This window comes from Tachysurus vachellii, chromosome 4, assembly GCF_030014155.1.
Source record: "Tachysurus vachellii isolate PV-2020 chromosome 4, HZAU_Pvac_v1, whole genome shotgun sequence".
Classification (NCBI taxonomy): Eukaryota; Metazoa; Chordata; class Actinopteri; order Siluriformes; family Bagridae; genus Tachysurus; species Tachysurus vachellii.
The window spans coordinates 20,108,927-20,120,293 of record NC_083463.1 but is presented as its reverse complement, the minus strand read 5'-3'; the positions used below and the strand labels follow the sequence as shown (position 1 = coordinate 20,120,293).

At 40.3% G+C, this 11,367-nt stretch overlaps 1 protein-coding gene across 3 annotated transcripts; it reads left to right on the top strand.

Moving 5' to 3' along the window:
• The first annotated feature begins 383 nt into the window (after nucleotides 1-383).
• Nucleotides 384-11,246, top strand: ncoa5 (nuclear receptor coactivator 5). 3 transcript variants are annotated; one of them, XM_060868250.1, is made up of 11 exons: nucleotides 384-665; nucleotides 2,543-2,856; nucleotides 3,087-3,194; nucleotides 4,937-4,991; nucleotides 6,043-6,246; nucleotides 7,924-8,036; nucleotides 8,129-8,258; nucleotides 8,408-8,607; nucleotides 8,870-9,074; nucleotides 9,212-9,303; nucleotides 10,148-11,246. In XM_060868250.1, the coding sequence occupies exons 2-11, from the start codon at nucleotides 2,694-2,696 to the stop codon at nucleotides 10,822-10,824; spliced, it is 1,947 nt and encodes a 648-aa protein (XP_060724233.1). In that variant the 5' UTR covers nucleotides 384-665; nucleotides 2,543-2,693; the 3' UTR covers nucleotides 10,825-11,246. The 3 variants fall into 3 exon arrangements, with proteins under 3 accessions (XP_060724233.1, XP_060724234.1, XP_060724235.1); XM_060868251.1 differs by lacking the exon at nucleotides 3,087-3,194 and having other exon boundaries at nucleotides 385-665; XM_060868252.1 differs by lacking the exons at nucleotides 2,543-2,856; nucleotides 3,087-3,194 and having other exon boundaries at nucleotides 387-665.
• The last annotated feature ends 121 nt before the right edge of the window (nucleotides 11,247-11,367 follow it).

Genomic DNA, 11,367 nt, shown 5'->3' with positions numbered 1-11,367 from the left:
TACAACTCTAGACGAGTAAATGAAATTCCTCTCACCACATACGGATGCTCATTTATACACAATAAATAATGTAAATATACTAAATATACAATAAGCAATAAACTATAATTATACTGCATTTTAACCATTTGCATAATTATTTGAAATAATAGTTTTAACTGTGCATTTATTATCTCATGTATTGTATTTTGCCCCACTTTATCCAGCCCTATATACCATGCTGTTATATATTATGTTACACTATATACATGTATACAATACATATAACCACCTGACGACCTCACCTCCAGGCCAAGGCTTCATCCATTACATACAAGTTTTAGTTATGAAATAAACGGGCTTTCATTTTGACACTGGTTGAATTACCCCATATTATATAACGTGCACTAGAAATTACATCCTATATAGTACATTTATGAACACAATCCGTAGTTATTTGTTTACACCGTGCTGTACTTGGCTGAAGCGCACTGCGCATGCGTGTATCACCTACATTGACATACAGTGGACCTACGAGCTGACGTGATGCTCCGCCTGCTGCTTTAACGTGAACGGTACCGTCAAGTCGCCTCTGTCTTTGGAGGCGCCTTTAATTTCACAGAGCGGTTTGACCTCGAATTTCGAGTTCCGACTGTGTGGGGAAAGATAACCAGCTCATGATAAAGGTAAAAGCTGCTTAGTTGTTCAACAACACAACGCATCATTTTAAATTAGCTTGCCCGACTAGCACGAACTAAGTGATCTACGTACCTAGCCTGCTAGCTAGCCTAAGTGTTGTCATTCTGCAAACTAATAAACAATATGCTAGATACAAGTCCTAGAACTAACATATAATTATGTGCAACGATAGATATGCAACATTTTGGCGTTGAAAACCTAAAGTGCTTAATAACGGCAAACTATACAAGGAAGAGCCGTGTTTTGTTTATGTAGTTCGGTTAAACAACATGGCGTCCTGGTCGCGGTCTGGTCTTAACGGTTCGCCCTCGCGTGTGTTCTACGTCTGATTCCACGGCGCGACACACGGACTGTTATACGTCTCTTTAATCGACTGCATTTCTTCCGATTCTCGCAATCATTTGGATTTGTTGTATTGAGCACCAGGCCCAGCTTTGCACCACGGCAACGATGCTTTTGTGATACAAAATGGCGGACCGTTAAGCTAAAGCATTGAGAATGAATGAATGAATAACGAAAGCTCATCTTTTTTCTCCTTTCCTTTAACGCGTCTATTCGTTTGATTTTTTTTTCTGGATCATTTTTGGATCGCTGTACTTTTACACTCTACGCCTGGATTTCGGGATTTTAACCTGCAACGTCAAACAAACAATATTTCTCTACATCAACTGACCAGATCGCGTTCAAACTGGAGCTGCGGTTGTTTTACTGAAATGGTATCAGTTCTCTTTACACCTGCGGATGAAAAAATGTTCATTTTTAAAGATGATGATCAAAAATCACGGCTAGAGTTTGTAACTCTCCACCTGCACACACAATAAATCTTTATTGTCCATATTTACCAGGGCCAATAATTCACAGATACCTGGAAGTACCTTTTAATTAAACATTGACAACATTCATTTTCATTACCGTTTTATTCTGCTCAGACACTAAGGATGGGACACCAGTGAATCATAGAGCAACACAAACACACACACACACACACACACACACACCCCTACATGTATTTGTGAGGAAACCGGTGTACACTGATCAACTCCACATAGGCAGTAACCCGAGTTCAAGATCAAATCCTGTAACCTTTGAGCTGTTGGGCAGTTGATGTCCTAGTACAAAAAAATGGTGAATAAATATACAGTGCACATGGGCTTGTCCATGTAAAATAAAAAAGGTTGCTGCCATAGCACAGAAATGAAAAACTCTAACGCATCTTTATGCTATTCATTTCTACTGATGTGTGTAAAACGGTTCTCTAACCATTTCTGGACAAATGGCCTGTCGTTTGTTCGTCAAGGGGTCAGCGGTTGATGCATCGCCGAATTAAACGTTTTTCTCCGCTCTAACCTCGTGGTTTCCGAAATGGACTCTTATTTGTTATGTTTGGGGAGCATTTTCAAATTTTCCCCATCGCTGTCTACCATTTTCTACGTCGTATTTTGGAAGTACACCTGCATTTAGTCGATCTGATCTATTTAAGCTTGTGGATGTTGTGCTGCAGTTTCCAAAGCAACACAAGGAATGAGTTAGTCTGTGTTTTGAGTTATGGAAACTCAAAGCATCTCAGAGTGTGGCCACTTTCTTTTCGCCTGTCTTAAAGTGGACGTGCTGCAAAAAAAAAAAACATCTTCAGTTGTGGACTCGCAAGAATACAGCTCAAGTTTAGCTCTGTGAATGTGAAATAAATTCACCGATGCTGGTACTCGGTTAAAATAGCATATGCACTTTTATACTCTGTAGTTCTACATTAGTGTTTCGTTATATTTCTCCCTAAATGTTGCAGAGTACTTCACTGTGTTTTCAAGAAATTTTATCTGTGGAATTTCTCTTTTCTTCCCCTATGTTGATGCCCTGGCATTTTCAGGACCTGGGGTGAAATAAATTGTTAAAAGAAAGTCAACAAAAAAAAAAAATAAAATCAACAAAAATCCAAATTGTATACACTCTTGTATACAACGCCATCTCCAAATTCATCTTGAGCAAGTGTTTGCTAAGAGCCTGAAGCTACTAGCATCATGTCACACAGAAGAAGCCGAAGTGGATCTCCACCGTCTTACGGCACCAACAGCAATGACCCTCGTGACCTGGAGAGAAGGATTTTTGTCGGCAATTTGCCCACTGCACATATGGCGAAGAAGGATATGGAAGACCTGTTCAGGCGATATGGGAAAATACAGGGTTAGTACCCAATGTCATATCCAAAATAATAATTAGCTGAACTGAAGAATAGCGGACTTTGGTATTTGAATTTGAGACTTCTAACGAAAATGGACGTCTGAAATATCATTTTAGAATTAAGTTAACATCAAAACATAGTATGGACTCGGATTTATAAATAAAGACCATTGTTTCCTCCCCAAAATCAACCAGAATCATGTTTTCCTGCGTAAAACTGTTCCTTTTTGCAGCCTTGTCCCTGTTTCGTGGGTATGGATTTGTGCAGTTTGAAAGGACGGAAGATGCTGAGGCAGCTAAAGCAGGACATAACGGTCGGATTTATAGAGGTTATAAACTAGGTAAGGCTTTATAAGGCTAATACCACAAACTGCACTTAACTTGCTATTTGTTGCATGTTGACTAACTGGGCTTTATTTAGCTGTAGCTGTCAGGGCATGATTTTGATGGTAATTGTAAGCAAACTTATTGCAGAGTTTAAAGGTGCAGTTTGTTTATGTTTAAAAGTATTAGGTCCAGAGGGGTGGACAATTCCTGAATGAATTAGATGGCAAATCAGGCAAGTGAAGCAATCTTTTTCCTAGACTATGATAAAAAGGGCTTGCTTATGTAATGTGGTCAGTGAGGTAGTTAAATGGATTAACGAGAGAGCAAATGGGTTAAAGTTAAAGTGGTTGTGGTCGGGCAGGGAAGAGAAGGACCGGACGGGACACCAGGACTAGGGATGGGAACTTCTGCTGTAATGATCTAATGTGTTTTGGGCCACGGTTTGGTTCTGAGATTGGTTGATCTGTCCTTGCATAGTATAGAAAAAATATTGCGTATGGTCAGTGCCTTAATTTCCTCCTCATATGTTGAACTGTGAGGTGATCGTGTGACCTGCATGTTCCTGATCCTGAAAAGATCACCTGTTGCCCATGCATGTTAATGATTCTCTTTTTGTTCCACCATGGGTCAGATTGTGCTTCTGCCGATGTGTGTACAGCAGCGGCTGTGTGCCCAGGATACTGGCTCGTTGATCTGTGTCTAGAAACTAACACATACTTTCACTTGTACCCTGTGGTGTGCTTTGTCCTTTAATATATTTGGATATTCCCCCCCACCCCCCCGTGTTTAAAAATTTTCCCGGCCCAAAAAGTCGCTTCCGTTGCAGACAGTTTAAGGCTCTCGAAATTTCAAACTGCACCTTTAAATACATTGTAACCTGCCATCAGCTTCTGTTACCTCTCGTACACTATTTCACTGAAGTCTGCAAATTCTTAAGGAAGTAGTGTGTGAGATGAGAATTTAGTTTTGGGGTGATTTTTAGCTTTAAGCACCCCAAATTCTCCAGATTCTACCATTCAGCAGCAGTTCTAGCAGGCCACATGTTAAGTGTGTTACAACCACCATTTATCATGAACTAAGGCAAGTTGCGAGAATCTGGCCCCAGTTGGTCGAAAGCACTAATATCTCCAGACTTTTAATAGTCCATGACATGATGAAACATTATTTTTAGCTTAAGAAAGCTTATATATCGTGTATAGCCCATATGGGGGAACAGTACTGAAACGCATCTGAATTGTCCGTGAGCGATCGTTAAAGCTATCGTGTCTGAGTGAAAATCCCAGCAAAATTCTGAACACAAAGTGACAACCACATTTTGTTATTGTGAAATCTGTGCTTTTCCCCCAAATGTCCAATGTTTAAATCTAAAAAAAATTGTTATAAAACAAACAGCAGAATAAACTCTTGCTGGTTGCGGCTCCTTTAAGGTGTTTTAATACAATGTTCAATTAGCCTTAGTTCTTTTCTGAATAAATAAATAATAATGGCTTTACTTTTCTTTGGTCTTGTTTTCTTTAAAAATTGTGTATTGTAATTTATTAAGATGTGGACTTCCCATGTCATCTTTGATTTATTATTGTATACAGAAGATTTTTCCTGCTGCATTTGTAGTTTTAAAAAAGTTTTTAATTGGTTTGTTCTCAAAAGCTTTGAAAATTTGTAAGACACAACCAAGCTTTTTTTTTTTTTCTTTTCTTTTTTTTTTTTTCCCCCCCTCGAAAATTGATGTTGAACCTTCGGATTGGTTTGTTTTCAGATGTAAATATGGCTGCGGAGAGACGACAGAAACCCAGGTCAAGTCCTCCACGCAGGTAAAGTATTGTCAGGAGTCTACTGCGAAGGTTTCGGTGACAGGTTTCCGGTAAACTTGTTTTATCGCCTCCTTCAAAAGCATTTGCATTTCTGGACTACAGCGGCAAGAATCATTACAGACAACAGAAAGCATGCCAAATTTATGGTATTCCTCTTCAGAATGTGTCCTTTTGGATCATCTTTTATTCACGGGTATTTAGTTGTTTGTTGAAATAAAGTTGAAAGGCCAATCTAAGACTATTTTCCTTGGTGTCCTTGTGTCTTAACAGTGTGTTATTTATTCTGTTCAGACTGCATTTCAAAGATTGTCTAACTTTCAATAACCGTGTCTTCACTTCTTCATCTGTTAAAACCTGCATCAAATGTTACTTTTGATGCAAATAAATAAATTACTGCGTCAGCAATTTGAACAGGTCTTAACTTACTATTACATCGTTATATTTAGCAGTGTTGAGCAGCGCCGTATAACAATTGCGCAAAAAGACCTCGCGTTTGATTTTGCATGAAATAAAATTCGCACACTTTTTTTGGAGCATCGGCATCATCACGTTTTATCGGGTATTTATTTTATTTTTAAAAGAATGAGGTATGTTGTAAATTTTTGTTGAATTATTCTGTTTTCTTTCTGTGCATTGGTCATGTTATCAGAATATGGTGAAACCAGTGCTGTAAATCGAGTAAATCAGACCATACAAACATTTTTCCTCAGAAACTCTTCTGGAAAATACTGAGGGGGAAAAAACCCTTTAATTATTTCTGTATTTGGACACCACATTAGACCTCTTAGTTTAAAGATCCAACACTGACCAGGTTTGAAGAAAATCTTCTGGAAACTTCAGCCACACCACCAAATACTGCACCTGGAGACGTTTCGGCAATTCTTATTTTGACAGCCGTTTCCTTTCATAATATCTATGCCTCACTAAAGGGGAAATCTGTTGAGCATTGTTTAAAATTTCTATGGATCAGTCACTGATTGAGAATTTATATAGCATTAAATGTGTAAAGCTGACACAGCCACCTTTCTGACTGGTTATTTTGTCCGTGTAGGCCTTCTGGTTATGGGGACAGCAGGGAGCCCCGTCTCCGTTCTCGATCCCCAGTGCATGGGCGAGACTCCCGCGACAACAGGGATGGCAGAGACGGGAGGGAACCTAGTCGAGAACCCCGGCCTGGACCTCCAAGAGATCCTGATGATGAGCGCTACAGGGTTGCAGATGGAAGAGTTAAAGAGACTCGAGATGCTGCTTATAGGTAGATGAGCCTTAATCTTAAACTCTGTCATTTCAGAAGAAATTTAAGCTCAGTTGGTGACTCATGGTGATACAGGATATATAGTTTTACACCCCATTCAGTGCAGTTGTCTGATCAACACCAGTTCATTGTGCAGGTATGATCCAGCAGCTTGGGATAATGTTCACATCATCTATCAGAATAGGGAAATGTGATGTATGTGATTTTGTCAGTGCAGAGATTGTTATTGGACAGAAACACCTTGTTAACTGGGAAGGTCAGTTGAGAATGACCAGACCGATTGAAGCTGAAAGAAAGGCTACAGTGTAACTAAATTATTTGTACAATTGTGGTGGGCAGAAAAATGTCTGATTTTTGCCTAATACATCAAACCCTGAGGTCCATGGGCTGCAACAGCAGAAGACCACGTTAGGTTCCACTTCACTCAGGAAACGGAAGAACGCAAGAAAGAAAAGCTGAGGCTGAAGAGGACATGGACTACCCAAAACTGGACAGTTTGAAGATTGGAGAAAATGCAGCTTGGTCTGATGCATCTCAGATTCTGCTGAGGCCCATAGATGGCTGAGTGAGAATTTGGTGTCAACAGCATGAATCTGCCTTGTCAAGTGAACGTGACGTGACATACGGTTAAGTATGGTGACCCATACTCAGAATTTGCTCTCTGCGTTTAACCCATCCAAAGTGCACACAAACATCAGTGAACACACACACACCATGAACACACCCGGAGCAGTGGGCAGCCATAAATGTACAGGAGCAGTTGGGGAGTTCGTGCCTTGCTCAAGGGCACCTCGGTCGTGGCAGTTGTGGGTCCCGAGACTCGAACTCTAGGAGTCAAACTCTCTAACCATTAGGCCACGACTTCCCCCTTAAAGGGTTTTTGCATATCCCAGGCTATTATGAGCCTGGGGTCAGAACGCCGGGTCAGCCATACATCGTGCGGTGCCCCTGGAGCAGGTGAGGTTAAGGGCCTTGCTCAAGGACCCAACGTAGATGTCTTAGCAGCTTGTGGGCTTAAACCCCGACCTTCTGATTAGGAACCCAGTGCCTTGACCGCTGGACCATCACAACCAGGTGAAGGTGGTGTAATGGTATAGGGAATGTTTTCTTTGCACACTTTGGACCTGTTAAGGCCAATCAATTGTTTGAATGCCTCTGCTTAGGAGTTTTTTGTTACTGACCACCATGTGCATCTCTTTATGGCCACAATTTACCCATCTTCAAATGGTGACTTCCAGGATGATTATGCACCATGTCACAAAGCAAAAGTTCTCTCAAACTGGTTTATTGAACATCTGAATCCAGTAGCACACAGCGGTCGAACTGGAGGTTCACAACATGAAAGTGCACCTGAAAATCTGCAGGAATGACCTGATGCAGTCATGGTCAGAATGTCAAAAGAATGTTTTGAACATCTTGTGTGCCCCATGAGTATTATAATGTTCCAGATGAAGATCTCAGTGAGTGTTTAGTGCATACAACATGGCAGTGCAACATGATGTGCATTAAACCTTTTTGTGATTTGTTGTGTTTAACATTTTTAATTAAATACACTATTAACATATTCAAGAAATTAAGTTCTTATTTGTTACATTTTGTCCTAATGTGTATAAAGCAGGCATTAATTATGGCACAGACATTAATATTATCTTTTATTTTTTGTTTTTCTTCCTACAGAAATGATGGTTTTGACCGCTTTTTACGTGGTGAATATGAACCATACCGCAAGAAAGATGAGCCTTATCCTGAGCGCTACAGAGAGAATTGGACTGGCAGGAGAGAGCCAGAAGGTTGGTCTACTCAAAACTACATTAAAATGATCAGATGCTCTTCAGTTGAAACGTTCTTACATACGGTATATCTTCTAAATGTGTATGTTCAGAGGAGCGAATGCAGCCTGAGGAGCGCAGGAGGAACGAGCTGTACCGTCAGTACTATGAAGAGCTGCAGAGACGTTACGACGCAGAGAGACCCGTAGACTGCTCGGTCATCGTGGTCAACAAGCAGCAGAAGTGAGTTCCGTGATTTTATTTATTCTTGAGTTATTATTAGTCCTCAGTGTCCATTGATTAAATGTGTTTATTTGTAATTATGTGTAAGTTGCATTTTGGAACATGACTATTAATGTAGACATTTTGTATTCTTGGTGTGACCTTTTAAGAGAGTATGCAGAAATGGTGGGGAGGAAGGTGCGAGATCTGGGCATGGTGGTGGACCTCATCTTCCTCAACACAGAGGTGTCCCTGACCCAGGCTCTGGAGGACGTGAGCCGGGCTCGCACTCCCTTTGCCATCATCATCACACAACAGCACGAAGTGCATCGTTCCTGCACCGTCAACATTCTCTTTGGAACACCACAGGGTACATGAGCTGGGTGGCTTAAATCACTGATAACAATAGTTAAATGGACTAGAAGTCTTAAAATTATGATAATAAAGATTTAATTTTAGGAGTCATTAAAATAACTTCTTTATGCTATGCAATGTCAAAGCCTAATTTTAAGGTCTTTAAGAGAATAAAAATCAAACTTTTTTTTTTTTTTTTTTTTTAAATGATCTCTTCCTTTTTATTAAATATGCAATGTGAAGTGACTTTGAAATTCTCCTTTGTTATTCTGATCAAGAACACAGAAACATGCCTATGCAGGATGCTATGGTTTTAGTGGCTCACAACTATGACACCTTTAAGATCGAGAACCGTGCCAAGGAGCGGGATGAGATCTCAAGAAAAGCTGCGAAGATGGCAGACGAAGTGTTGATGAGAGAACATGACCGACAAGTCCACCCAGTCTCAGTACTGACTGCGATCACACTGTTATCAGAGGGCAGGTAAGCTCACCAAAATGCATGTATAATTCAAAATATGCACTGGCTACAATGTAAGCATGGATTCTGTTTTGGGGGAATATTTGAATCTGTGTGTATATATAATAATTGTCTTGCATTTGTATTTTTCTCGTCACAAGGTTCCTGACCCCTCAAGAGTTAACGATACTCATTAACTATCTCCAGGATAAGCGAGATCGTCTTATTCGAGGTGGCACGGACCCTCTTCTTGGTAGGTTTGTTCTCAGTGATTTAGGTCGCTTTATTAAGTACAAACTGTACATTCTAATAAGCCAATCATGTGGCACCAGCTCATTGCAAATAATCATGCTGAAACAGGTCACGTGCTTCAGTTAATGATCATTTGTCTTTATTATGGAACGGTTGATGCTACCAGATAGGCTGCATTGCACGATTGACAGTTCTGTGTGTGGAAATGCCTTAAGATCAGTCAACAGAAAATGGTCAGATTTTTTTCAATCACTCTTTACGACTGTGGTGAGAAGAAAACAGTCTCAACATGCACAGAAAATGGTCTTGATGTGGATGAGCTACAATGGCAAAATACTATAAGGTTTCACTACAGTCAGCCAAGAACAGGAATTTGAGGCTATCCTGGCCACAGGCTCACAAAAATTAGGTAAGTTGAAGAATTGAGGGGGAAAAAAACCCAAAAGTCTTCAGTTTGGTTTAAGCATTTGCCCATGACGGCCTCAGATTTGGCTTGATGTGTGTACCAGATGCTTTTCTGCATCCCATGGTTGTAAAGAGTGCTTATTGGAGTTACTATAGGCCACCTGTCAGCTACATAAATGTACAGGAGGTATGGATTTTCCTAATAAAGTGGATGGTGAGTGTATACTACACAAGACGTTGTGCATGCATGTTGGTTAGGCATTGCAAGCATTTTTACATCTAACATCTTTGAGACACAATGGGGGAGGTTATGATGCTTTAAATATGAGCGTATACTCGAAAGCATTTCCACAAAACATGCTGTTTGGATTTTTTTTCTGTCATGATAAAATGACACAACCAGAGCAGTGCATTTATATTTCATTTTTCTTTGTGTACAGTGTCCCATCAGACTTCTGCAGCAGTCACCCATGAGACCCCTCAGTCCACTCAGGCTCTTGGTCCTGTTTCCCACCAGACGCACCCAACCACACACTCCATACACACCTCCCACCTACCTGCTGCCTCTGCCACCACTACCAACCAGCAGCAAGAGCTGCAAGCTAAAATTCTCAGCCTCTTCAACAGTGGCTCAGGCTCCTCTGTGTCTCAGAACCAAGCAGCGGCTTCACAACCTCAGGGCTATGGCTCCACACAAAGCTCCGGTCTCTCCTCTTCCTCTACTCTGTCCAACTTGGCCATGTCTGCTCATGATACTCAGGACATGATGAATCCTCACATGGGCATTAGGCCCACTGCTAATAATCGCGTAGCGGCACCTCAGGGGCTCCAGAGAGCTGGAACTGCAATTAACTTTGACAACCCTAGTGTTCAGAAAGCCCTTGACACACTCATCCAGAGCGGACCTGCCATTAACCAGCTGGTCAATTCAGCAAACCTTTCGGCCAGATCAGGCCAGGGGATGAACCAAGGAATGAACAAAGGTTTAAGCCAGGGAGTTGGGCAAGGAATGAACCAAGGCTATAACCAGGGAGTAGGTCAAGGAATGAGCCAAGGACTGGGACAGGGACTAAGTCAGGGGATGGGGCAAGGCTCTCACTACCAACGTCATTTCTGAAAACTTTTTTTTTATTTTTTATTCTTCATTTAATTCTTTAAAAAGCAGTTCCCTTAAATTTCTAAACATTGCTGTACTATTTCTTAGTTTATGATTATGACTATTTGGATACATGAATATTCCTTTTGGACCCAAAATGGTGACAGATATAAATCATTCATTCATTCTTGAATTTGCTGATCTGACCAGATCGTTTTGAATATTCCCCTTGTGTTATTTTATATAAAGTGTAATTTGTACATAATGAACTGCATTCAATAAATGTTTGACACAAATGTTTCGAGTAAGTGCATTGAAAAGACTTTGTACCAATCAGTAATAAAATGGTATTCATTTATTGCATTTTGTGCTGACAAATCTAGAAAATGGAATGGGAAAACTGCCAGAAGCCATAGAGATAAAGCATTTGAAATGTAAAACTACATTTGCGTTATTATTTTTTTTTCTTTTGTACCATGAAACACAATATATAATATTTATTTCTTTAAAATATTGAAGTTACACTTACACAAAAAATAAACACTTCAACACTAATCATATGTT

Coding starts and splice junctions, on each gene's coding strand:
- ncoa5 (XM_060868250.1), top strand. CDS start 2,694: ATGTCACACAGAAGAAGCCGAAGTGGATCTCCACCGTCTTACGGCACC. Junction 4,992..6,042: donor AGGTCAAGTCCTCCACGCAG/GTAAAGTATTGT, acceptor TTGTCCGTGTAG/GCCTTCTGGTTATGGGGACA. Junction 8,608..8,869: donor TCTCTTTGGAACACCACAGG/GTACATGAGCTG, acceptor ATTCTGATCAAG/AACACAGAAACATGCCTATG.